General features: G+C 41.7%; 1 protein-coding gene across 1 annotated transcript in view; it reads left to right on the forward strand.

Moving 5' to 3' along the window:
• CASR (calcium sensing receptor) overlaps positions 1-20342 on the forward strand; it is a 75018-nt gene that overhangs the window by 30987 nt on the left and 23689 nt on the right. Inside the window, exons 2-4 of the mRNA XM_039388919.1 lie at positions 2072-2517; positions 10768-11074; positions 13966-14847. Coding sequence (XP_039244853.1) covers positions 2333-2517; positions 10768-11074; positions 13966-14847 — 1374 coding nt within the window. The 5' untranslated portion in view covers positions 2072-2332. The remainder of the gene's footprint in view (positions 1-2071; positions 2518-10767; positions 11075-13965; positions 14848-20342) is intronic.

Here is a 20342-nt window from a genome sequence, read left to right on the forward strand (position 1 = left end):
ATAGTAAATCAGCAGGCTGTGGTCTCAGGCTCACTGTCTTCCCGCAGTAGATGGGGAAGTCACTGACCCCGTCCCACCTTGGTTAAGTCCTATGCACGTTCCTTGCCCAGGCTCAGGGGACCTCGTTGCTGGCTGTCTCCATCTCTGCGCCTGAAGGAGCATTGCAGTCCCCCAGGTCTCTTTGCCATCTGGAAGGGAGTCAGGGGAGGGGATGAGCTGGGCTAAACAGCATTAGTCAGACCATCCCATCACTTTGCAGTGTCTCTTCATAAATTATTCTCCCTGTTTCAAACATCTCACCTCTAAATGCTGGCCCTGCCTGTGCTGGTCCTCACCTCAGTACACTGTATCGGCACTTTACTACTGTTTATATCTTTTCTGAAACCATAAGTGGTGGGATAAAGATGACCTTTCCCTGACTGAAACATGGAAAAGTGTTTTGTTCTTCAGTTTGTTTGGCACTGAAGAAGCCAAAACCACTGTTTTATGTGCCAGGAAAAATGATATTAGCTCAACTGGTTAGAGCATGTAGAGCATGGTGCTAATGACACCAAGGCTGAGGGTTTGATCCCTGTGCAGGCCATTCACTTAAGAACTGGACTAGATGATCCTTGTGAGTCCCTTCCAACTTAGAATATTCTGTGGTTCTGTGAACCCAGATGCCTGGGGACACTCACTTGTTGCACTGCTCTGTCACCTCCTAATCCTGGTTCTGGTTAAAGTTCTGTCATCCAGCTGTCAAAGGGCCACATGCCAATACCTAGAGCTATTTTGATACCTAGACAAAGATTTGATTGCTCTTGCCAGTAAAAATGCACTTGTTCAAGCCAGGGCCAAAGAATAGTTTAGAGCGGACCCGTCACAGAGAATTGCAGTGTCTGCCCAGTTGTCTAGGTGCGTTGACCACAGAGGTGTGAGAACGATGTGAGCTTTGTCTCTCTTCTCTCGTTGACTGCTGCATCTGACCTTCATTATAACAAAAATATATGAAATAGTTCCAAGTGCTTGGTGGTCATACAGCATGCACCATCATTAAGACTGGCTACTAGAAGAAGTCCCATGATCACAGTTTTTCCCTGCAGTAGCTCTTTTTTTTTACCTAGGTGAAGATCAAATATGCATTTAATGCATAATAAGGCATTCTTATAAAAAGGTTCTCAGCAATTAAGAAGTGCTTGATGACTTCTTTCAGCAATTAACTGTCCTCAGGATTAACAATGTATGCCTAGCTTCTACTTCGAATTTGACTAACTTCAGATTTTTATTACTAGCTTTTAGACCTATTCCAAATAGGCTGAAGAGCTATTCATGAATTTTTGTTCTGCCTCCTCCCCCAGAGCTGTAGTCATTTTCATATACCATAATTAAGTTAGTTCTTCATTTGGGAAGCCTGTAGACGTGCTTGAGCATGGAGAAGCTGCAATATTTCTCATCCCCAGGAAGCAGGGCTGAAAGGCTTCTGTAGCTAAGCTTTCAATGATATGATTACCGAACCTTTCAAGCCTTCATGATACATTATGGAGAAATATCTTGGTTTCAAATGATTCCCTGAAAGTCATTCTCCCTTTCAATGTGAAAGAACTCTTTCTTGTGACTTGGTTTCATTTTTAGCACAGATAAGTTCAAACCAGAGTTAAGAACGATGTATGGAAAGGAGGGGATGAACCAACACCAAAAGATTATCAGTTATTTGTTTCAGAGAAAGGTTTGATTCTTACTGCATTTGATGCTTCCTTATTTCCCACTTGCCCATCCAGGTCTCACAGTGTGCTCTGCTCGTGGATGCCTCATCGTAGGTTTTACAGCATCTCCTGTGACCAGTCACACCAGAAGATTTAGGCCGCCTTACATATGTGACAGAAAATCAGGCAGCTGACATTGTTTGAGGAGGTGTGGCTGGTGTCACGGGAGTGCCTGGCTTTGTCTAGGTTGTAAGGTGTCGCAGGTGGGTTGTTGAGTGGGACCAGCTTCAGGGACATACTGAGGGGGTGATTTGATAAAGCAGGACCATCGTGGCGATGTGGAGCACTGGTGTGTAGTTGGGATCACTTTTCAAGTCTTTCTTTTGCAGTTCTCAGAGATGGGCTCTCCGTAATGCTTTGATTATGAAGAAAGAAGGACTGCTGAATAGTTGTTTTGCAATGGAGAAGACAGAGGGAGAAACACCAGCTCTGTGGTTCCCACCTTGTTGCTTATCTCCCTGCAAACATGTGCCCCAAATCCTCTCTGTGCTGTATTAAGGAAAGAAAAAGCTTAGACATTACGACATCTGCTTTCTTACATCATCTTTACCAATTTTGCATCCTATAACTCCCTGGTGAAAAGAGGAACAATGACTTTATATAGCTGCTGCTTGATTCTTTTGCTATTTACCTGGAACACTGCTGCCTATGGGCCAAACCAACGGGCACAGAAGAAGGGAGACATTATTCTCGGAGGATTGTTCCCCATTCACTTCGGAGTGGCTGCTAAAGACCAGGATCTAAAATCAAGACCAGAATCAGTGGAGTGTATAAGGTAAGCTAGTAAAAGGGAAAATAAAAAGTTTTGTTGGGGAAGTCTTCACCTTTCTTGACTTGAAGTGACATTCTATACATTGTGTAAATATACATTGTAATCTGATGCTTTTAGAGGCAATTGGTGTAAATAATAGAAAAAACAAGTTAAACAGTAACATAAATAATATTTGCACAGTGAAAGAGGGCAATCTTTGTACTACCTGGAGCTGCCAAAATAGGAATATACTGATCTATCTAGCCATTCACAGTGGACATTTGATTAGTATCTGAAAATTAGCTTTCCTAGCAGAAGGACGTAAAAGAACCCATAGTGCCATTTAGTTCATTTGATTAAAGTAATGCATAGCAAAATATCGGAAATCAGATTTTATTGGGTTTTTTTTCCACGTCTGCCTGGCACCTTCTACATTTTTACAAACAGTTTAGTTGCCTAAACAAGTGGATAGGTGAAAGTGAGATAGGTCACTGCTTTTGGAAAATCCTACTGAACACATAAATGTCTCTTTAGGACCTTTGAAAAGGTCAGACTTTCCTCACCCAGAGTCCTTTTCTTTTGTGTAAATGGTGTATATAGGTTTTATCTTTAGTGTTTGGCAGTTAACCCTGAAGGGACAAATGCACATGAAAACAATTTCTCTTATTACTGAAATGTAGCCATTTTTGTGATGAAACATGAGGAACTTTTAACCTTACAACCCTGCACATAATACACAGAAAAAGTGGAAAGTGAGACAGAAAGTGATTACAACTGGAACGTTATATAAACAAAATATAAGAAATTCATGTGGACCTCTCCCATGACCATGCACAGGAAAACACTTCAGTGTTATGGGGCTTCTTCTGTAATCATATGTGAAAAATTATGTACCTGGAATTATTTGGACCTCTCATCGTACACTGGGGATCTAGTATAGTTGTGTTGCAGATGGCAATGAAGAATGGCTGACAGCACTCCTGCTATGCTTACAGATTTCAGGTGCGATTTCCCACTGAGACGCTGAGCAAGACACGTCCATCTACATTATGAGATCATCCCCAGATGCTCTCATAGGGAACACACAGAAATGTAATTAAGCAGAGATTATTTTGGCTTCTTCTGTGCCAGCACAGGAAAGTCATGAACTAAATGTATGTGGAATTTCTACTTCATGGAGCAAGAAACTCTGCCAGCATTCCAGCATTTTTTTTTCTCTCCCAAATGCAGCATTTTAAAAGTGGAATGCAGGAAAGCATTGTCTTCTTTACCTGCTCCAGGCGGAAGGCAGGACAATGTAGATATTTGCAAACTGAACGTGGTTTTCAATTCTGTCGATGGTGATTCAGCCTCAGTGACTGTCTTGAAATGGTCACATTATTGAAACGAATCACTGGAAAATGTTCTGCCACAAGTACTACAAGTGTGTGGTTGCCAAAAGGCATGGTAATGAGGTAGCACTGCCAACAACAGGCAAATCCTGAAAAGCCAGACTAGGTGTTTTAAGGACACAGTGGGAGATCATCTGGGTGGCATTTGATCTGCTAAAAGGCATCCTCCAGCTGAAATTTGCCTGGATAAAATCTGTGTTCCTCTTACCCCTGCACCAAGAAGCTGCAGGTGCAAAAGAGAAAAAAGGTGACTGCAGAGGCAGGCATTTGTGGCATTTGCTGCTGTCCTTCAAGGAACTGGATAACTTGGGAGTTGACAGCATAATGCAAAAGGAGAAGGAATGAAGGTCAGAGATCTAGCTGCAAGGCAGTAGAAACTACGAAAGGAACAAGGGAATGATTGGACCAGAGATGACTGGAAATTCCTCATTGCACACATCTTTACCAGCAAATGTCCATTTGGAGGACCTGTTTAATTCAAAAGAGGTTGGACTGAGAAGACTTTTTGAGACCGGTCATCAGATTTTAATGATGGAGACAATTAACCAATGGGAATATTTATGTGTATTCCTTGTTATTGGTACATGTCAAATTGAGAGCAGATATTTTTCCTGAAAGATTTTTTATTTTTAGAAGTATTGAAGACAGAAAATTCCTCTGGCTGGAGTTGTACAAAGATCTCTCAACACAGATATGGTGGTTCTTTTTGGGTTTGGACTCTCTGATTAGGTATTAGGCTGTGGCAGGGTTGTGCATGCCGACTCTTGAGTCCAATACATTCTTCAAGTCAAGAGTAAGAATCTTACATATCAATGTGAGTTTCCTCAGTTCTGGGCAATAGACTAGCCTGGTATTATCAAACCCGTATTTTTGGGGGGAGAAAAAAAATATATATGTTCTAGTTTCTTCACAAAGTAAACCTGTCCAGTCTTACAGCCTCAAGAACTTCAGTAGACCAGGAAATAAATGTGACTGTACCTGGTCAGTCAAACCAAAGGTGCTAAATCTGCCCCATACCTTTAACTGCCCTTGTCACCCTTATCTGAGCCTTCTTCACCACTGCTTTATGTTTTCAAAGCAGAGGGTAATCAGTGTTATACCTGCCCCCTTTTCAGATGGCTGTGTGCAGCTTAATCTCTGAACTACACAAGAAGTTGTGTCTCATATCACATAAGAAAATTAGACTCAGGTCACTCTGGGAGTATGAGCATCCTCTCTCTCTACTCATACTCTCCCACACCGGGCTGCAGCAGCAGCAAGTCATCAGACCATGTGAAAAGCTCCTTGCTTTGAAACTAAGACCTAAGGGTCCCACTGAAACCCTGTGTGTGGTTGTGGAGTTCAGTATCAAGCAACTTAAGATAATGTGGTTTTCCTTTCTTTTGACGACTGTTCAACCTAATCTGTGCTATTTGGACATTTTCTCCCACATTTAGCTCTGTTCAGTGCCACGTTTATGCTCTCAAACAGGGCTTCTAAAAATGGATAGGACAGTTTTCTCTCCACTTTTTCAGTTTTCACCTTCTTCATGCTCTTGTGGCACAGCATCTTTCTCTGCAACTTAGCTTACATAATGGCCTGAACATACTGTGCATACTTTGCACATAATTATTCAGAAAATTATATACATAACTCAGCAGTGAATGGAAAAGGGAAGAGTAACAATCTGTCTTTTTGTGATGTTGCTACTGAAAAGGCATCTTTGTGCTTTAAGCAGGGAGTTGTAGAATCCAAAGTAAAAACATACTTGTGATTTTGCCACACTAAATGTCAGATACGAATACAAAAAGTGAGAGCAATTTCGTTTCCTGTTTATTGTTTCAGCAATCAAGGACCCCGCATTTGATAGAAATACACCCTCTGTCTTTGTGTGCCTCAGGTGCTGTTGCAGCAACTTTCCTTATAACATTTGCTGATGCATATCTGATGTGTGCAGTGGAGGCAGAGGCTGAGCACAGCACAAGCAAGCCCTGACCCCCATTCCATTCCATTCCCTGTCAGCACCCACAGAGGCCTATTCACAACCAGATTTCTCTGCCCTTTCTCGATTTCAGGTAGATTAGCAGTAGTGGTCATGGTGGTATCGTTAGTCTTATTCTTGGCATTATTGCACAGATGGACCATACCCATGTATTCCTCTTACCATAATGAACTGCTTGCAGTAAGGATATATCTCTCCTGAGCTGAGATACAGTGTTGTCAATATGGTGTTGCTAGGTCATAATTTTTAATGATATTTCCTATATTCTGATCAGCAGTCTAGCCAAGTTCCCACGCTGTGACACATAGTTTTTAGGATGTGAAACTGTGGTGAGACGTTCTCCCCATGTCATAGTGCAGGACTTCACAGAGTATAGCTCCAGGACTCTTTAGCCCACTGAGTCTGTCTGTCCATCTGAGAAAACAGAATTTAAATTTTAGCCCTTGAAGATGTATTTGCTAATCCCACTGCAGACCTGAATGTATAACAAGCTATTTAGGATTTTTTTCCTAAGATGAAATTATATCCTTTTTCACTTTTTCTTCCATTCACCTTCTAAACTGTAATTTTTTTCTTTTTTTTTTTTTTTGTCTGCACAATACCCTTCACCCATAGTCCTAGACTGTAAGAGGGGTAAGCAACTCATTATACCTGCTGACTGCAGGTATAATACTTTGCATAGCTTAGAAATAACAGTGGTAGTAGCAGCAATAACATGTAATTAATTTACTGGAAATCTAGAGAGGACAGAGAAATTAGTATTTGCATGCAACCATTAGAGAAGGAGGGGTGCTGGTGTGAGGCAAAAGGCATATGCAGGCTTTTGAATATAAGTACCTGTCAGATATGGGAGGGTAAGTGAAAGCTGTATTCAGAGCTTTCACTTTTTCCTTCTTTTCCTTCATATTCTATTGCCTAGTGCCTTGTAAGTGTGATAAATGAAGGTCATGAATACACATGAGGTTGTGAATTCTTTCGTTATGGAGACCAACCAGGATCAGGACCAATTTCCCTGCTGGATGCAGACAGTAAGATCTGTTAAAACCAAACCAGACAAACAAACAGAACTATGGGGAGCTTAAACCATGAAGTGGCCTTGTGTCTCATAATTTATGTACCCTTGCTTTGAAACACTGACTGAGACATTTAAGCCATTCTGAGCACCATTTGACAGACACATTTATTATGTAGAAAACTGGTCTGCTGCACATCTGTCCTCTGCAGATGTGGCAGTTACAGTGAGGATGTGTGGAGGTATTGTTTCTGATTTCTCTCTCTCTGTTTGTGCTCCTGTCTGAGATTAGAAAGATCAGTGGGTTGAGTACACTGGCAGGTCGCAGAATAGGCATCAGAGGGGAAACATTTACAGAACTGGTGTAAATAAAAATTCCCATCTACACTTGTGGGCTCTGAATTATTTACATTAAACTCTCATTTAGAGCTTAATGGCCACTTTTTATAACAGGACATCTCAGAAATGTTAAAATACAAGACTATGCAAACATACCTGTAAAGTAATTTGCCAGAAAATGAATTTTGGAGGGTGCTTGTTTTCCACCAGGAAAATACCAGTGACTACTTAAATATTCTGGAAATCTAATGAAAGTTTGCTTCTGTTAGTAAATCCTGTGCAGTTTCTTTATGGAAATTACCAGACAAATTTCTGCACGGATGACAGAGCATTCCAGTGACTAGTCAAATTAATCACAGCAGCAGCGTAGCACAGGAGGTCAGCTGCATCAGTGTGACCTACTGCCAGGTTCAAAGGCTGCTCTTACCAATCACTCATGTACACATCAAGCCAAGAGGAGCCTATCTGCAGCCCCTTTCTGGGATCTTACAGTACAATAGGAGAGAACTTATTCACTAAATTTCCATTCGTAGAGATTGAAAAAATCTTGCTTCATTTAGATCAGTTTGACAGCACTACCTTCATCTGATCATATCTGTATTACAGTACTGATACAACACTGTATCAGTTAACAAGATGAGAGCTTGTCTGAAGATCTATCAGGAATTAGAGAAGACAAAGTGAGGAGTGGTGTCTCCATCCCATCTGATCCTCTTCTCCTGATCTGCTCATGCTGCTACCAACAGAGGTGCAACTGAAGAGAACTGCAGGTCTCCTGCCTAGGTTAGTTTGAGATAAATTATTGAAAGCATTTCAAAGGTATTTTGGAGTCTAGCTCCCAGAAAACTGCCCCTACTCTCCTTTCTCCTCTAAAATAAAAACATCCAAATTCAAGTACCTGAAGTAGAGGCCTTATAATGTAAATATACACTAATTAGGAGCATATGTCATAAAGGAAAATAAAAGCAACTGTGTATCATGGACCTTAGTCTGCATTTACTGAATTAAATATCAAATATTTATTTGAAGTCAAGGGTAAGACAGTCCAGTTACTTCACTGCTTTTGAAGATACCATCTGAAGATACCACCTTGTGATATTTAAAAAAAAATAAAAATTCCTGTCAAGCAGGCAAAATAACTTTGTGTCATACTTTACCTGTATAATTTAGTGTAAACAGGCTTAAATTTACTTTTACATATACTCAAATGTGTGAATCTTTTCACAGTAGTGTAGTGGTACCTTTGAACTTTCCAGCTTCTCATCAGTCTTCCCTTTAAATATAGAAAATGCATTCAGATTTTGCTCTTAGATGTGCCTGAATATGGTCCTTGCTTCAAATCCTACTCGTATTTTAATTAAAAGTATCTGTAAACACACATAAGTTTTTAAAAAGAAGTGTCACAAAACCCCTTCTTGCTTCCATTTATCCCAGTGTGCATTAGTGACCAGTGGTGTGACCAACACATCTTTCTGTACACAGCACTCACTGACTCGATCCCTCTGAGACTTGCCCTTTTATTTCAGAGCACTCTCATGACATCTCGCTCTTTAATGGTTTGAAACTAAAGCAAAATATTCTAAATGGCCAAATTACTTCTAACAGTAATCCACACTCTCATGTTTCTAAAGAGTAATGTTAATAAAGCTAATTGTCCCTTTGGTCACAAGTTATAACTAAGCATTTTCATTGGCCTCAAAGTTTTTGACCTAAGAGATCTGTACTGAAACTGTGCTGTCTGGTCTTTGAGCTCAGCCTCAGAGCTGAACTTCATTTGGAAGTTGGCCAAAGATGTCTGGAGGAGGCGAAGTCAAGTTGAATAAATGAAGTTTTTAAGACTTAAACCTTAGCTGTGATATCTTTAGAAATTCTGATCCCAGGTGAATCAGATAAAACTCCTGGAATGGAAGTAATGTGACTTTGTTCATTCAGCTTTGAAAACGTCAGCCATAGCTAACATCAATTTTGAAAGCAATTAATTTAATCCAGCAATTAAAAATGTTCAGATCATACATCTCAGAGATTGAAAGTTTTTGATTTCATGAAGCTTATCTTTAGAAATCTTCACCTTGGTAATGGAAACATTTCTCAAAGCATTTCAAAATGGAACTTAAGTGAAACCTAAAATTTAGCATTTCATGTAGAATCTATTCTTGGGCAGGCTATTTTTCCAGGCTTTTCCAGTTCTGGGGCTTGTTATTTTTCCCAATGGATCTCAAGCATAAGAGCATTGACACTTTCCTGTTTTCAGCTGTAACTCAACACAAAACTGCAAGCTAACTGCTATCCTGACCCATAGTGCATTCCAAGGAAGGGCAGGTTTCAGTTCATGAAATATTCTGCCGTTCCAGCTGACTTACCCTGAAACGTGGCAGCCTCACAGACACACAACTGATTGCCTGTGCAACTTTACAAGAGAAAACACAGTAAAATTTGAGAATAACATGTATCAAAGATACTTTCTTCCTGCTGCTTTCCACAAAGAAGTTTGTCTCTTTTTTTGATAAGCAGTCATCCTGCATCAGTTTCTTTCCCTGCCAGCCCATTCAGTGCCTGAAACGAGGACTCCCAGGTCCTGCAGCACATTTGCACCAATCCCCTGCTCTGGGTTAGCTCCGTGCACAGGTGCAAGATAGTCAGAAAACTCAGCTTCTCCATTTTAGAGAAGAGAGAAGGCTTCAAGAAACAGTTCCAATTTCACAGGCCAGCTCTGAGGGCATCTTCTGAGTTCATGTCTAAAGCAAATATATGAGAGTACCATAATAGTGAGAAAAGTTACTCCTTCAGGGAAGGCACTGAAATATCTAATTGACAAGTTAGCAATTTATACTAGGATTGGATTTACATTTATAGCATGTCTCTGTTCTCTGATGTAAACAGGCTGACTGTGCTCTCTCTCACAAAGTGAAGTGTGTGATGTGAAGCCAAATTTCCCCAAGCAGAGCTCCCAGGCACCTGTGCATCCAGCAGTAGGCCAGTGCTGTGGCTCAGCCTGCTCTGCCTGCCTAAAGCCATGAGGAGCTGACACACAGAGTATCCCTGAGCCCAAATCCCTGGCAGCATCACACTCAGCACAGGCTTAGCAGACACTGCCATCTGCATTCAGAAACATGTCAGAGGAACCTGGAAGGAAACCTCGCAGGTGTAGCTTTGTGTCAGAGCATTTGCTCAGGCATCACAAGATCCAGGTTTAGGGTCCTGAGCAGAAGGGACAGGCCAGAGTCAACACTCCAGACATGCTGTCTTTCAAGTTTCACAGATTTTAGGGGACTTAGAAAAGTTCATCTCATACTCACGATCTCTGAAGTGAACTCTCAAACTGAAAAGTTATAAGCCAGATCTAACCATAGCACAAATGTGCCTCTTCTGTAACCACTGAAGACAAAAGCAAAATTTTCTAAATTTAGTAGGATGCAAGAAATGGCATAAGTCGCTTTTGCCTTTTGTATCTGGAATTCTTCACTCTGTCTTTGCCTCAGTCCTAGATTCCTCTCTGCTGTTTCCCTCTTTCTCACTCTATTTTATTTTTATTTTTATTTTTGCTCCCCCAGGTATAATTTTCGAGGCTTCCGGTGGCTCCAGGCTATGATCTTTGCCATAGAAGAAATAAACAGTAGCCCAACTCTCCTTCCCAACATGACCTTGGGATACAGGATATTTGACACTTGTAATACAGTCTCTAAAGCCCTGGAGGCCACACTGAGTTTTGTGGCCCAGAACAAGATAGACTCCTTGAACCTGGATGAATTCTGCAACTGCTCAGAACATATCCCTTCCACCATTGCAGTCGTGGGGGCAACCGGCTCTGGCGTCTCTACTGCTGTGGCCAATCTGCTGGGACTCTTTTACATACCTCAGGTACTCTTCCACCTTGCTTGTTTAGGTTATGGAAGTGGTCTGCTTCTCTGCTCTGCAAAGATTAAACAAAGATTGTTTAATCTTTGCCATTTCCAATAGAACTTTAAGCAGAGAAACAATACAAAGTGCATGGTGTTTCTTAATGGTAGAAATATGTCTTGCTGGCAATTAGCAGTCCCCAAACACAAAGGTTACCAAGCAGCCAATAATTTGGCCAACAGCAACTTAGTCTATGAGGACTAGAGTCCTCTAGAGTGGCTTAGTCTATGAATACAGGTATTATATGTCAGTCACTGACAGTTCCCAGACCTGACAGATTAGTTGTGTTGTTGCTTCACAGTGGTGACTCTAGTCATGTCCAGCTCCCACAGAGCCCACTTAAGGCAGAGCTCAGTCATTGCCAGCTACTCTTTAGATCTCTCAGCATCTCTGATCATTCAAGTAGGTGACCTGTGAAGTTCTTTACCAGCACTTTCTTGTGCTGGTAAAGTGCTGTGGTGGTTTGCTCTGAGCTGACCTGCTTTTCTTTTGCCCTAGGGCCTCCAAAACAGGGTTTGTGAAAGCATCTGGATATGCCCCCCCTTGTCCTGAGGTGTGGAGATGTAGTTGTGCCAGCTCCTATATTGCAGCATCTTTCTAGCTGAATTCTGACTCTACTGGGGCCAGTACCAGCATCCATGTTCCCATCCTTTTTTTTAACAAGCCTATTGCTCTGCCAAGATCTTAAGCAAAGTACAAGGCTGGCATATTATAGCTTAATGCTGTTGCTCTTGATTTTAGATTTCTGCACTGAAGACAACTTTGGAAAAAGTGCTTGGCCTTATCCATTTATGTGTTACCTTGAATAACCTAACATTTCCAATTCCTCTTCTAAAATGAATACAGGTGTCAGAGCTCACTAGAGTCCTTATAACAATAGTGTGTGACAATGCACCTGAGAGATATATCTTTACTTCACCCAGGGCTTCAATTCCCATCTCCACTACAAATGAAGAAGGAAGGATTCTTGATTGCCCAGTGCTCAGTAATGTATCTTGTCTATTTAATCTTATCAGTCTGCCTCCCTTGCAGGACTCTAAAGAACTGAACATTTGGTCTCTGAGTAGAGCAGGAATGGTTTAAGCTAAGACCAATATGTGCTCTCCAGGTATTGCCCAGAGTAGCATTGGAAGTCAGCATGTAATAAACACCATGATGACGTTCTAAGGGATATTGTTCATTTCCACATCACATTACCAGGTGAACGAGGATAGCCAAGGAAGGTTGGTGGGTTTGACTGAACACGACAGATGTTTGCAATTCTCAAGCTTTCCCTTTGAAGAGGGAATGGCGTTTGCACTATGATGCAGTAGCCTTACCCAGAGGCTGCAGAAATGGATAGGTGTCAGGAGGTTCAGTTCTGGAATGAAATCAGCCAGATGGTTAAGTATGACAATTGAAAGCAGGCTTTTAAACTGGGAGTTGCTGGGCAAAATTATCACAGTCATTTATAGCAAGGCCATTAGCAAATCCATGTTTATTAGGCCCTGCATTTCGGTACAATTTAGGGATATATTTTACAATTAATGTAAGGCTCATTAGTCATTCTGTTGACATAGACACTGAAAATGTTACGACTCTGTTGTTTCTCAGTATCTCACCTCAGTGTACCCTTACAGCACATGTGGGAGTGGAATACCTTCCTTGTACCTCCTGGCAAGAGATTGTAGAAGGTGACAGTAGCACTGGGCAAGAGCCTGTCCAGGGGAGAGTACAGCTCTGTGAAAGGAGGATTTGCTCCTGTGGCCCTTGAAACCGCACTAGGAGACGTACTTTTCTTTCTTCCTGGAGAAACATTAAATACCAGAGTTTAAGGAGGAGATAAGATTTTCTGTAAATTTCCACTTTGTACAAAATGAACCGTTTATAGAAGATTTTTTCAAATGAGAATCTGTCCTAAAGAATTCAGATACCAATCTCTCAATGCAAAGATCAGTGAGTTTGAGAAGTTCTCCAGATCTTTAAACTATTATTATCTGGGGTTTTTGGTTTTTTTTCCTACTTGTGGAAAATTTAAATTATATCTTAAGAGCATATGGCACTTGTTCTGATTAGGAAAATAAAATAGTTCTTGATAGCTTTAGAAAAGGAAATAAAATCCAATTTTAACCATAAAACAGTGGCTTATAAAGCATGGAATGCCTACTGGCTTCTTTGCTGATTCTGGCCAGCAATCAGGAAATAACTGCTAAAGCAGCATTACCACAACATTCTGCAGGATCAAGGGAACTGATATACATTGCATTTTTCTTACGTCAGCTGGAAGGGATTGCATATAAAATATGGCACCTGATGGAGCCTGTTTGAGAATGGGACAAATGTCAGAGCAGAGGAGAGACAGACAGAGTAGACTCAGAATAGCAGTACCACCCTGCTGTCTCCTTTCTGGTTCAAGACAGAGAAAGCCTGCAATTTGTCTTAATTATGGGCATTGCCCTCATTTATCTAAAAGATATATTCTTTTTATTTCTGGATTCAGCAGGAAGTGCAGCAGGGTAGGCCAGCTGTGGTTCACCTCTTTGCCATTGCTCTGACCTACTGTCAGTTTCTCTCTCCCTCAGATCCTTGACCTTGCAGGTGGACATAAGGTTGCTCCAGCCTCTCAGGTCCAAGCAGCTGCTTCTGTACGTGTGCCTCCATAAGACAGGCACAGCTACAAGAACATACAGGCTCTCAGGGTGGACCATGTGCAACCACAGACTAATAATATGTAGCTGCAGTGTGGTGCTCAGCTCTCTCTTTGCCCCACCAGAGGTTCAACAGGTTGGCGGTGACTCCAGGTAAATGTAGGCAATTTATTTCTAGGCACTTCACTTTATGGTGTGTTTTCCTTGTTTACTGCGCTCTCACAGGTCAGCTATGCCTCATCCAGTCGTCTCCTGAGCAACAAGAACCAGTTCAAGTCCTTCCTTCGCACAATCCCCAATGATGAGCATCAGGCCACAGCAATGGCAGACATCATCGAGTACTTTCGCTGGAACTGGGTGGGGACAATCGCAGCTGATGATGACTATGGCCGGCCGGGGATTGAAAAGTTTCGAGAAGAGGCAGAGGAGAGAGATATCTGCATTGATTTTAGCGAGCTCATCTCCCAGTACTCGGATGAAGAGGAGATCCAGCAGGTGGTAGAGGTCATCCAGAACTCCACAGCAAGGGTGATTGTTGTTTTCTCCAGTGGCCCAGACCTGGAGCCTCTCATCAAAGAGATCGTCAGGCGAAACATCACTGGCAAGATCTGGCTGGCAAGTGAGGCCTGGGCCAGCTCTTCCCTAATAGCCATGCCGGAGTTCTTCCGTGTCATTGGCAGCACCATCGGGTTCGCACTGAAGGCAGGACAGATCCCAGGCTTTCGTGAGTTCCTGCAGAAGGTGCATCCCAAGAAGTCCACCAACAACGGCTTTGCCAAGGAGTTTTGGGAGGAGACATTTAACTGCTATCTCCCTGATGGGTCCAAAAATTCTCCAGCTTCAACTTCCTTCCATAAGGGCCATGAAGAGGGACTGGGAGCTGGAAATGGAACGTCTGCCTTCCGACCTCCATGCACAGGGAATGAGAACATCACTAGTGTGGAGACACCATACCTGGACTATACACACTTGCGGATATCCTATAATGTGTATTTGGCAGTATATTCTATTGCCCACGCCTTGCAGGATATATATACCTGTACCCCTGGGAAAGGACTCTTCACTAACGGGTCCTGTGCGGACATTAAGAAGGTTGAGGCATGGCAGGTAAGTTCTTCTTTTGTGTGCCTGTGCCATATACCTGCAGAAAAAAAAGACAAGCTGTCCCAGATGCCTTTTAGGGTGTCATTCATAATCCTGGGTCTCAGACAGAGCATAAGGCTCCTGGGTCATTGGGTATCTCTGTGTGTGAGTTAGGTGCACGCTCCCACCCCACAGGAAACATAAGGTGTGTTAGGTTTGCCTGCAGTGAAAGGGGCTTAAACCAAGTTAAATTTTCTTTCATTCGCTGCGGGCCAAAAGTGCACACACAGACAATTACCACAGCCTGGCTGACGCAAGGTAACTTGATCATATATTGAGCCTTACATAAACAAGAGGGCCTGGAGAGAGCACATAAACAAGGAAAACAGTTTTTAGAGTTCATTTTCTTTGGCAAGCTTTACGTCTTTTGCAATCCCACAGCAATTTTCCATACAGGCTGTATTTTTTCCCCACAGTTTTAAGCTTATATAGAATCAAACAAAAGCAGGTTGAGCAATGAAGGAAAATAACGTGTGGCTATTGGGCAGAAAATAGATAGCTGCTTTGATTTGGCAGTGATATTTGTGAACTGATAAAATGGTACTAGTGACTTAGTCACATTTACCCGTTCATTCAATGCATTCTGCCCTCTGGTACATGGATGGTATTCTGGCATTTTGTCTTCTGATCCTTTGTGAATGCTCTGTACCTTACCATGTGTTTGATCATGCTATCCAGTATGGTATTCAGTGCATGGTTTTAATATCTACTGCATTCTTAAAGACCACAATTAGCATGGGCTGTCAAATGACAGTATGGCAATTACATAACAAATTCTGTTTGCCTCATTCTGGTCATCATAAAAAACTTGGGCTCAAGTATGCCTGAAATCAGAACAACACAGGTGAAAGAAAGGAGGATTTGCATGGGTAATTTCCTCTCTTTGGGATAGTCTAACCAAAACAAAAGCTCTCCTTGCCACAGACTGCAGATATTGAACCAACATATGTGTGTGGGAAAAGCGGTTTGTTCCTGTCTTGTCTCAGTCAACTCAAAACCACCCATCAGATCAAACTAAAAGGCTTTGTCTTGGCATTTATGGGAAACTATTGCTCTGGGTACCTGATTGGGTTTACCAAAACCACTTTACTCAGAGTTGGTGAGTGCAGGGTTTGATGCTGGTTTAGAGGAATCGTGTGATTGCTGGCTCCCTCTGAGTTTTCTGTCTTCCAAAGCTATTCTTCTTTTCAGGAAAATGCTGGCAGAAGTGGGCAAGTCACAGATTTAGCTTTCCCTGTGCCACTAAAAATGATCCAGAATAAACGTAGTTTTTATTCAGTCCTTTATACTTTGTCAGCTTGGAAAGTAAAGCACGATATTCATGCCATTGCTAAATAAAATAATGTGTTGGTTGAAGATTCCATAGTTAGGAAGAATGACCTCTCATTTCTATGTTGCTTGTCTGATGCTGAAGGATATATGTATCAAAATGTAAAGCATCCTGCTGATCTAGGCTTTTGGGTATACATGCTTGTCTAAAAGAAGGGAATCAGCATCAAGAAGGAATACGTGGGGAATAACACAAATGGGCAGGAACAGGGAGTGCTACAAAGCAACAGGCTGTACTTGAAATGACTGCCATTAAATGGTGTTGGCTATCAAGCATATTTGATATTTGTGCATTTTTTTCACTTCATTTCAAAATCAAACACATGAATAGCAGGTTAGTGCCAAATCTGTGTGCGCACCTACTTCACACCAGGCATTGCGGCTCATTACCCTCAGGAAGCTTTCCTCAGCCCCAGGGTAATGAGTTCACCTCACAAACGAGCATCCTCCAGCATCTCCACAGAGATGTTTTCTGACAACCAGGCAGAAAAAAACTTTCTAGCAAAGTCAATCTCATTTGCAGAGGTCCTTCTGCCAGTGGTCACCATCCGCTCCCTTTCTCACAATCAGCTCAAAGTTTTCTTGATGGGAAGTGACGTGAGAGAGCAAGGACAGCATAGGAAGCCTCCATACCTGTGACTGGAGGCAGCAGCTGCTAATAACATCTGCAATTACTGGCCAGGGGATGTGTGGTACAGATAAAACAAACCTGGTGAACTTGCTGGCTCCATTAACCTGAGCTCCTGTCCAGAGCAGCCCTTGCCAGTGAGAGTACACTCACTGAGTGTACTTGGCTGAGGAGGATAAATGATGAGTTCTACAATTTAATTATGTACCACTTCTTTTTGTTGCCTTTCAATGACATTATCTTATTAACACATATGAGTTTTTATTGTTGTCTACTAATTGCTAATTTTATGTATTATAATACAAACCTTTTGGAGGATGTGTTGTATCTAATTTGTGAAGGATGTTTTTGTGGGTCTGTATATAAAAACAGCATTTTTACCTCAGTAATCAGTTCATTTGAACTGGACAGCAGGAAGCCTAGCACATAATTACTGTTTTTAAATCAGATGCAGTTCTCCTATTCAGAATTTGCCATCTACAGTTTAAGAAGGCTCTCAGCATGGAGAGCACAGGATTTTTCTGTGTCTCCTGAACTTAAATATCAAATACTACTAACTTTTGTCTCTACTTATTTATAGCTACTTGTGTGAGAAGCTGCTTAGTCATTTTCTCCACACGAGGCAGTGATCTGTGACAGACCCTGTCTATAAACCAAATCTTGCTTCCTTTTGTTTTACCAGCACCTCTGAGCTGGCTGTGGGCATCCCCACTAGAGATGGGACTGGCCAGCCCAAGCTCTCAGGTGTCCCCAGCATGTGCAGAGACACAGGCACAAGCCAAGATGATGAGCAGGCAGGACAGCTTCCCGGCTGTGTCTGGAAGAAGCTGTGCCACTCACTTCACATGCAGAGCTGCCCAGGGGGTTCAGAGTCCTTTTTCTGAAGATGGGAAAGCTGGCACTTCGGAACTCTACAGAAAATTGCAGACCTTATTAGGATGTCTGTGCTGCCCTTACTCTGAGCAATCTGAGCTGTCTTGTTTTAAGAATCTACCCTGCTGCAAGGCAGAAGATAATCCAGGTGCACACCTTTGCAAGATGCCTGCAAAGAGCAGATAATATTCTCTGCGTGTGCCATTGTTGTGTCCTGCACAATATTGAGCAAGATCAGGTCAAATACTTCTTTTTGCAGTGTTTTGTTTAGGTAACAAAAAGGTACGGGGAAATTTACAACAAAATGTATAAATTCTGTCATTTTTGGACAAGGCAACATTTTACAAAAAGTGCTAAGACTTAAAGTTCATGACTGCACATAGTACAAGAGAAAGAATCCTCTTAAAGATCTCCAATACCTCTGGCTGCCCATTCTCTTCTGCTGGTGGGTTGTGACTTTTTAAGAGACTGTATTGAGTCAAGCTAACTCTGTGTGTTGCTTTCTTTTGTGACTTATCTCCCTCAAACAGAGGCTCTCTCATAAACTGCAGAATAGTAGTGGGAAGGTATGGCAAGAGGTAGGACATGGGCTCAGAACTGCTGTACTGATAATGCCTCTTTTTCAAAATTCCCTGCATCTTTGGCCTGTTTCTCCATAACAGCTAAATCAATCTGCTTTTGAAGCCCTTTTTTCTTAATATGTTCCCTGATAAGATTTTCTAAGTCCCTCAAGTTTCTTCATTTTATTGGTCTCTGCCCATGTGGCTATTTCCGTGGTCACTTCTAACAGCAAGTCTATTTGGTCTTTTGTTCAGTTCTCCTCTGAGCATTTACAGAAGGTTCTCTGTGTCTCTGTCTCATTTCAAACACCGTGTGGTCCTGCAAAAAAATAGGGAGAAAACTAGTAGGGAATCCTAATCTGTCCTTCAAAGCAAATATTTACTACTTCATCTTTTTTCTGTGCGAGAAGAGGAAAGAAAGACCTGTCTTTTCTTCAGACATAGTTCACTCAGTTTCTGCTCATTCATTTGGGTTCTTGATGATTACCAACAAGCAGCTGATGGGCCTCTTTTTCTGTCTTGCAGTAAAAGCATTGCAATTAAATGGGCAAGATAGGCTCCCAGAGATTTGAGAAGGCAAAAGTGCACAGTCACAGGGTCATGGAGCAAAGCATCCTTGGGTTGACTCCTAGACAATTTGCAGGTTGGGGTTACACTGTGGACTGCGAACTTTGGCATGAGTGAAAAATGAGAGCTCTTCTATGCACCAAGGCAAAGCATACTGCACTGGTTGAAAAATGTGTTGTGCTAATAATTTGCAGGTTAAAGACATGTTCGTGTAAATTATTTTATGCCTAGAAATCTGATTGATCTCAGACTTAGTGAAAAGCTGCCATATGCTGTTCCACAAAACAAAAACAAATACAAATTTGCTTCACCTAGCAACACCTAAAGTCCTTTATTACACCTCTGCACCTCCCAGCCAACAGTTCCTTCCTTGGTGCTGGTGATAAGCATTATGAAGAGGTAAAAATGGATTGGTGCCTTCTCTAGCTTTACATTTAGGTATGTCTGCCTGGCTGGAAATTGATTCTGCAAGGCTTTAAAGAAGTAAATGATGCCTTGGATGACATACGTCTCTCCAGACCTTTGAGCCTAGTGGCTTATCTAATCAATTTTTTGTGTCTGTTAAACTATAGAGGCCTGTCTGAACAGTTCAAAAACAAGTGCTTTGTGGTATTAGGAATTAAACAGTATCAGAACAGCTATTGACTGTGGCCAGTGTGAAATTTAGTCATTTGGGAAGAATTGCAAGGAAGACAGAGGAAGCTGCTGAACATCAGGCAATTGCAAAACTTCATCTAGTCTTCCTTACAAATGCACTGGAGATAATATTTGTTACAAACAGAAAGCAAGCAGTGTGCCTTTGTTGCAGGAGACCAAGTTGAGGGGCAGACAACTTGAGCCACACACAGAAACGTGAGTCAATAGAGCAAACACAGCTATTTCCCCACAAGGGCAATAACAGATGATTGCTTATTCATCAGTTTGGAGATAACAGCTTGCCAGCAGCAGAGATCATCACTTGTGAGATCTTCATCTAAGCAGACAATAAATGGAGTATGATTTAGATGCCTCTGCAACTAAAAGGAGAAAGACTTAACTGGACCTTACTAGAGTAGGGAATGTTAGAATGTTATTAGTAGAAAATGTGCTGGGAAGCCATCACCCTGATAAGGTTGCTAGAAGAAGGGTGAATGAATTGCATGCAGCACAGTCTCTCTGTTGTGAAGAAAGGAGTTGTGGTTATTAATTACTTGGTAGAAAATGGCTGAGATTCTTTTGGATTGGGGTACTACACACTGCCTGCTGACAAAACCCACAGTATTCTTGCCTGCTCCCAAGGATGTTGAATTTTTCATAAAAGTTATTTTTATATAGTCTTTTATATGCTGCATTGCAACAAAAGCTGTATTTGAAAAGAAGTGTTTTCTTGTATTTATGAAGCTCATTTATGCAGTACCTCTGTCACTTGGGAAAAAGAAGTCAGTTTTGCAGCCTATAATGGGAATTACCAAGACATCAGGCACCAGTATCTTCTACAAATACACAGCATGGCTCTGTTACCC

The sequence above is a fragment of the Pipra filicauda genome, unplaced genomic scaffold (genome assembly GCF_003945595.2).
Source record: "Pipra filicauda isolate LSUMZ 115617 unplaced genomic scaffold, ASM394559v2 scaffold69_size3009148_pilon, whole genome shotgun sequence".
In the NCBI taxonomy this organism is placed as follows: Eukaryota; Metazoa; Chordata; class Aves; order Passeriformes; family Pipridae; genus Pipra; species Pipra filicauda.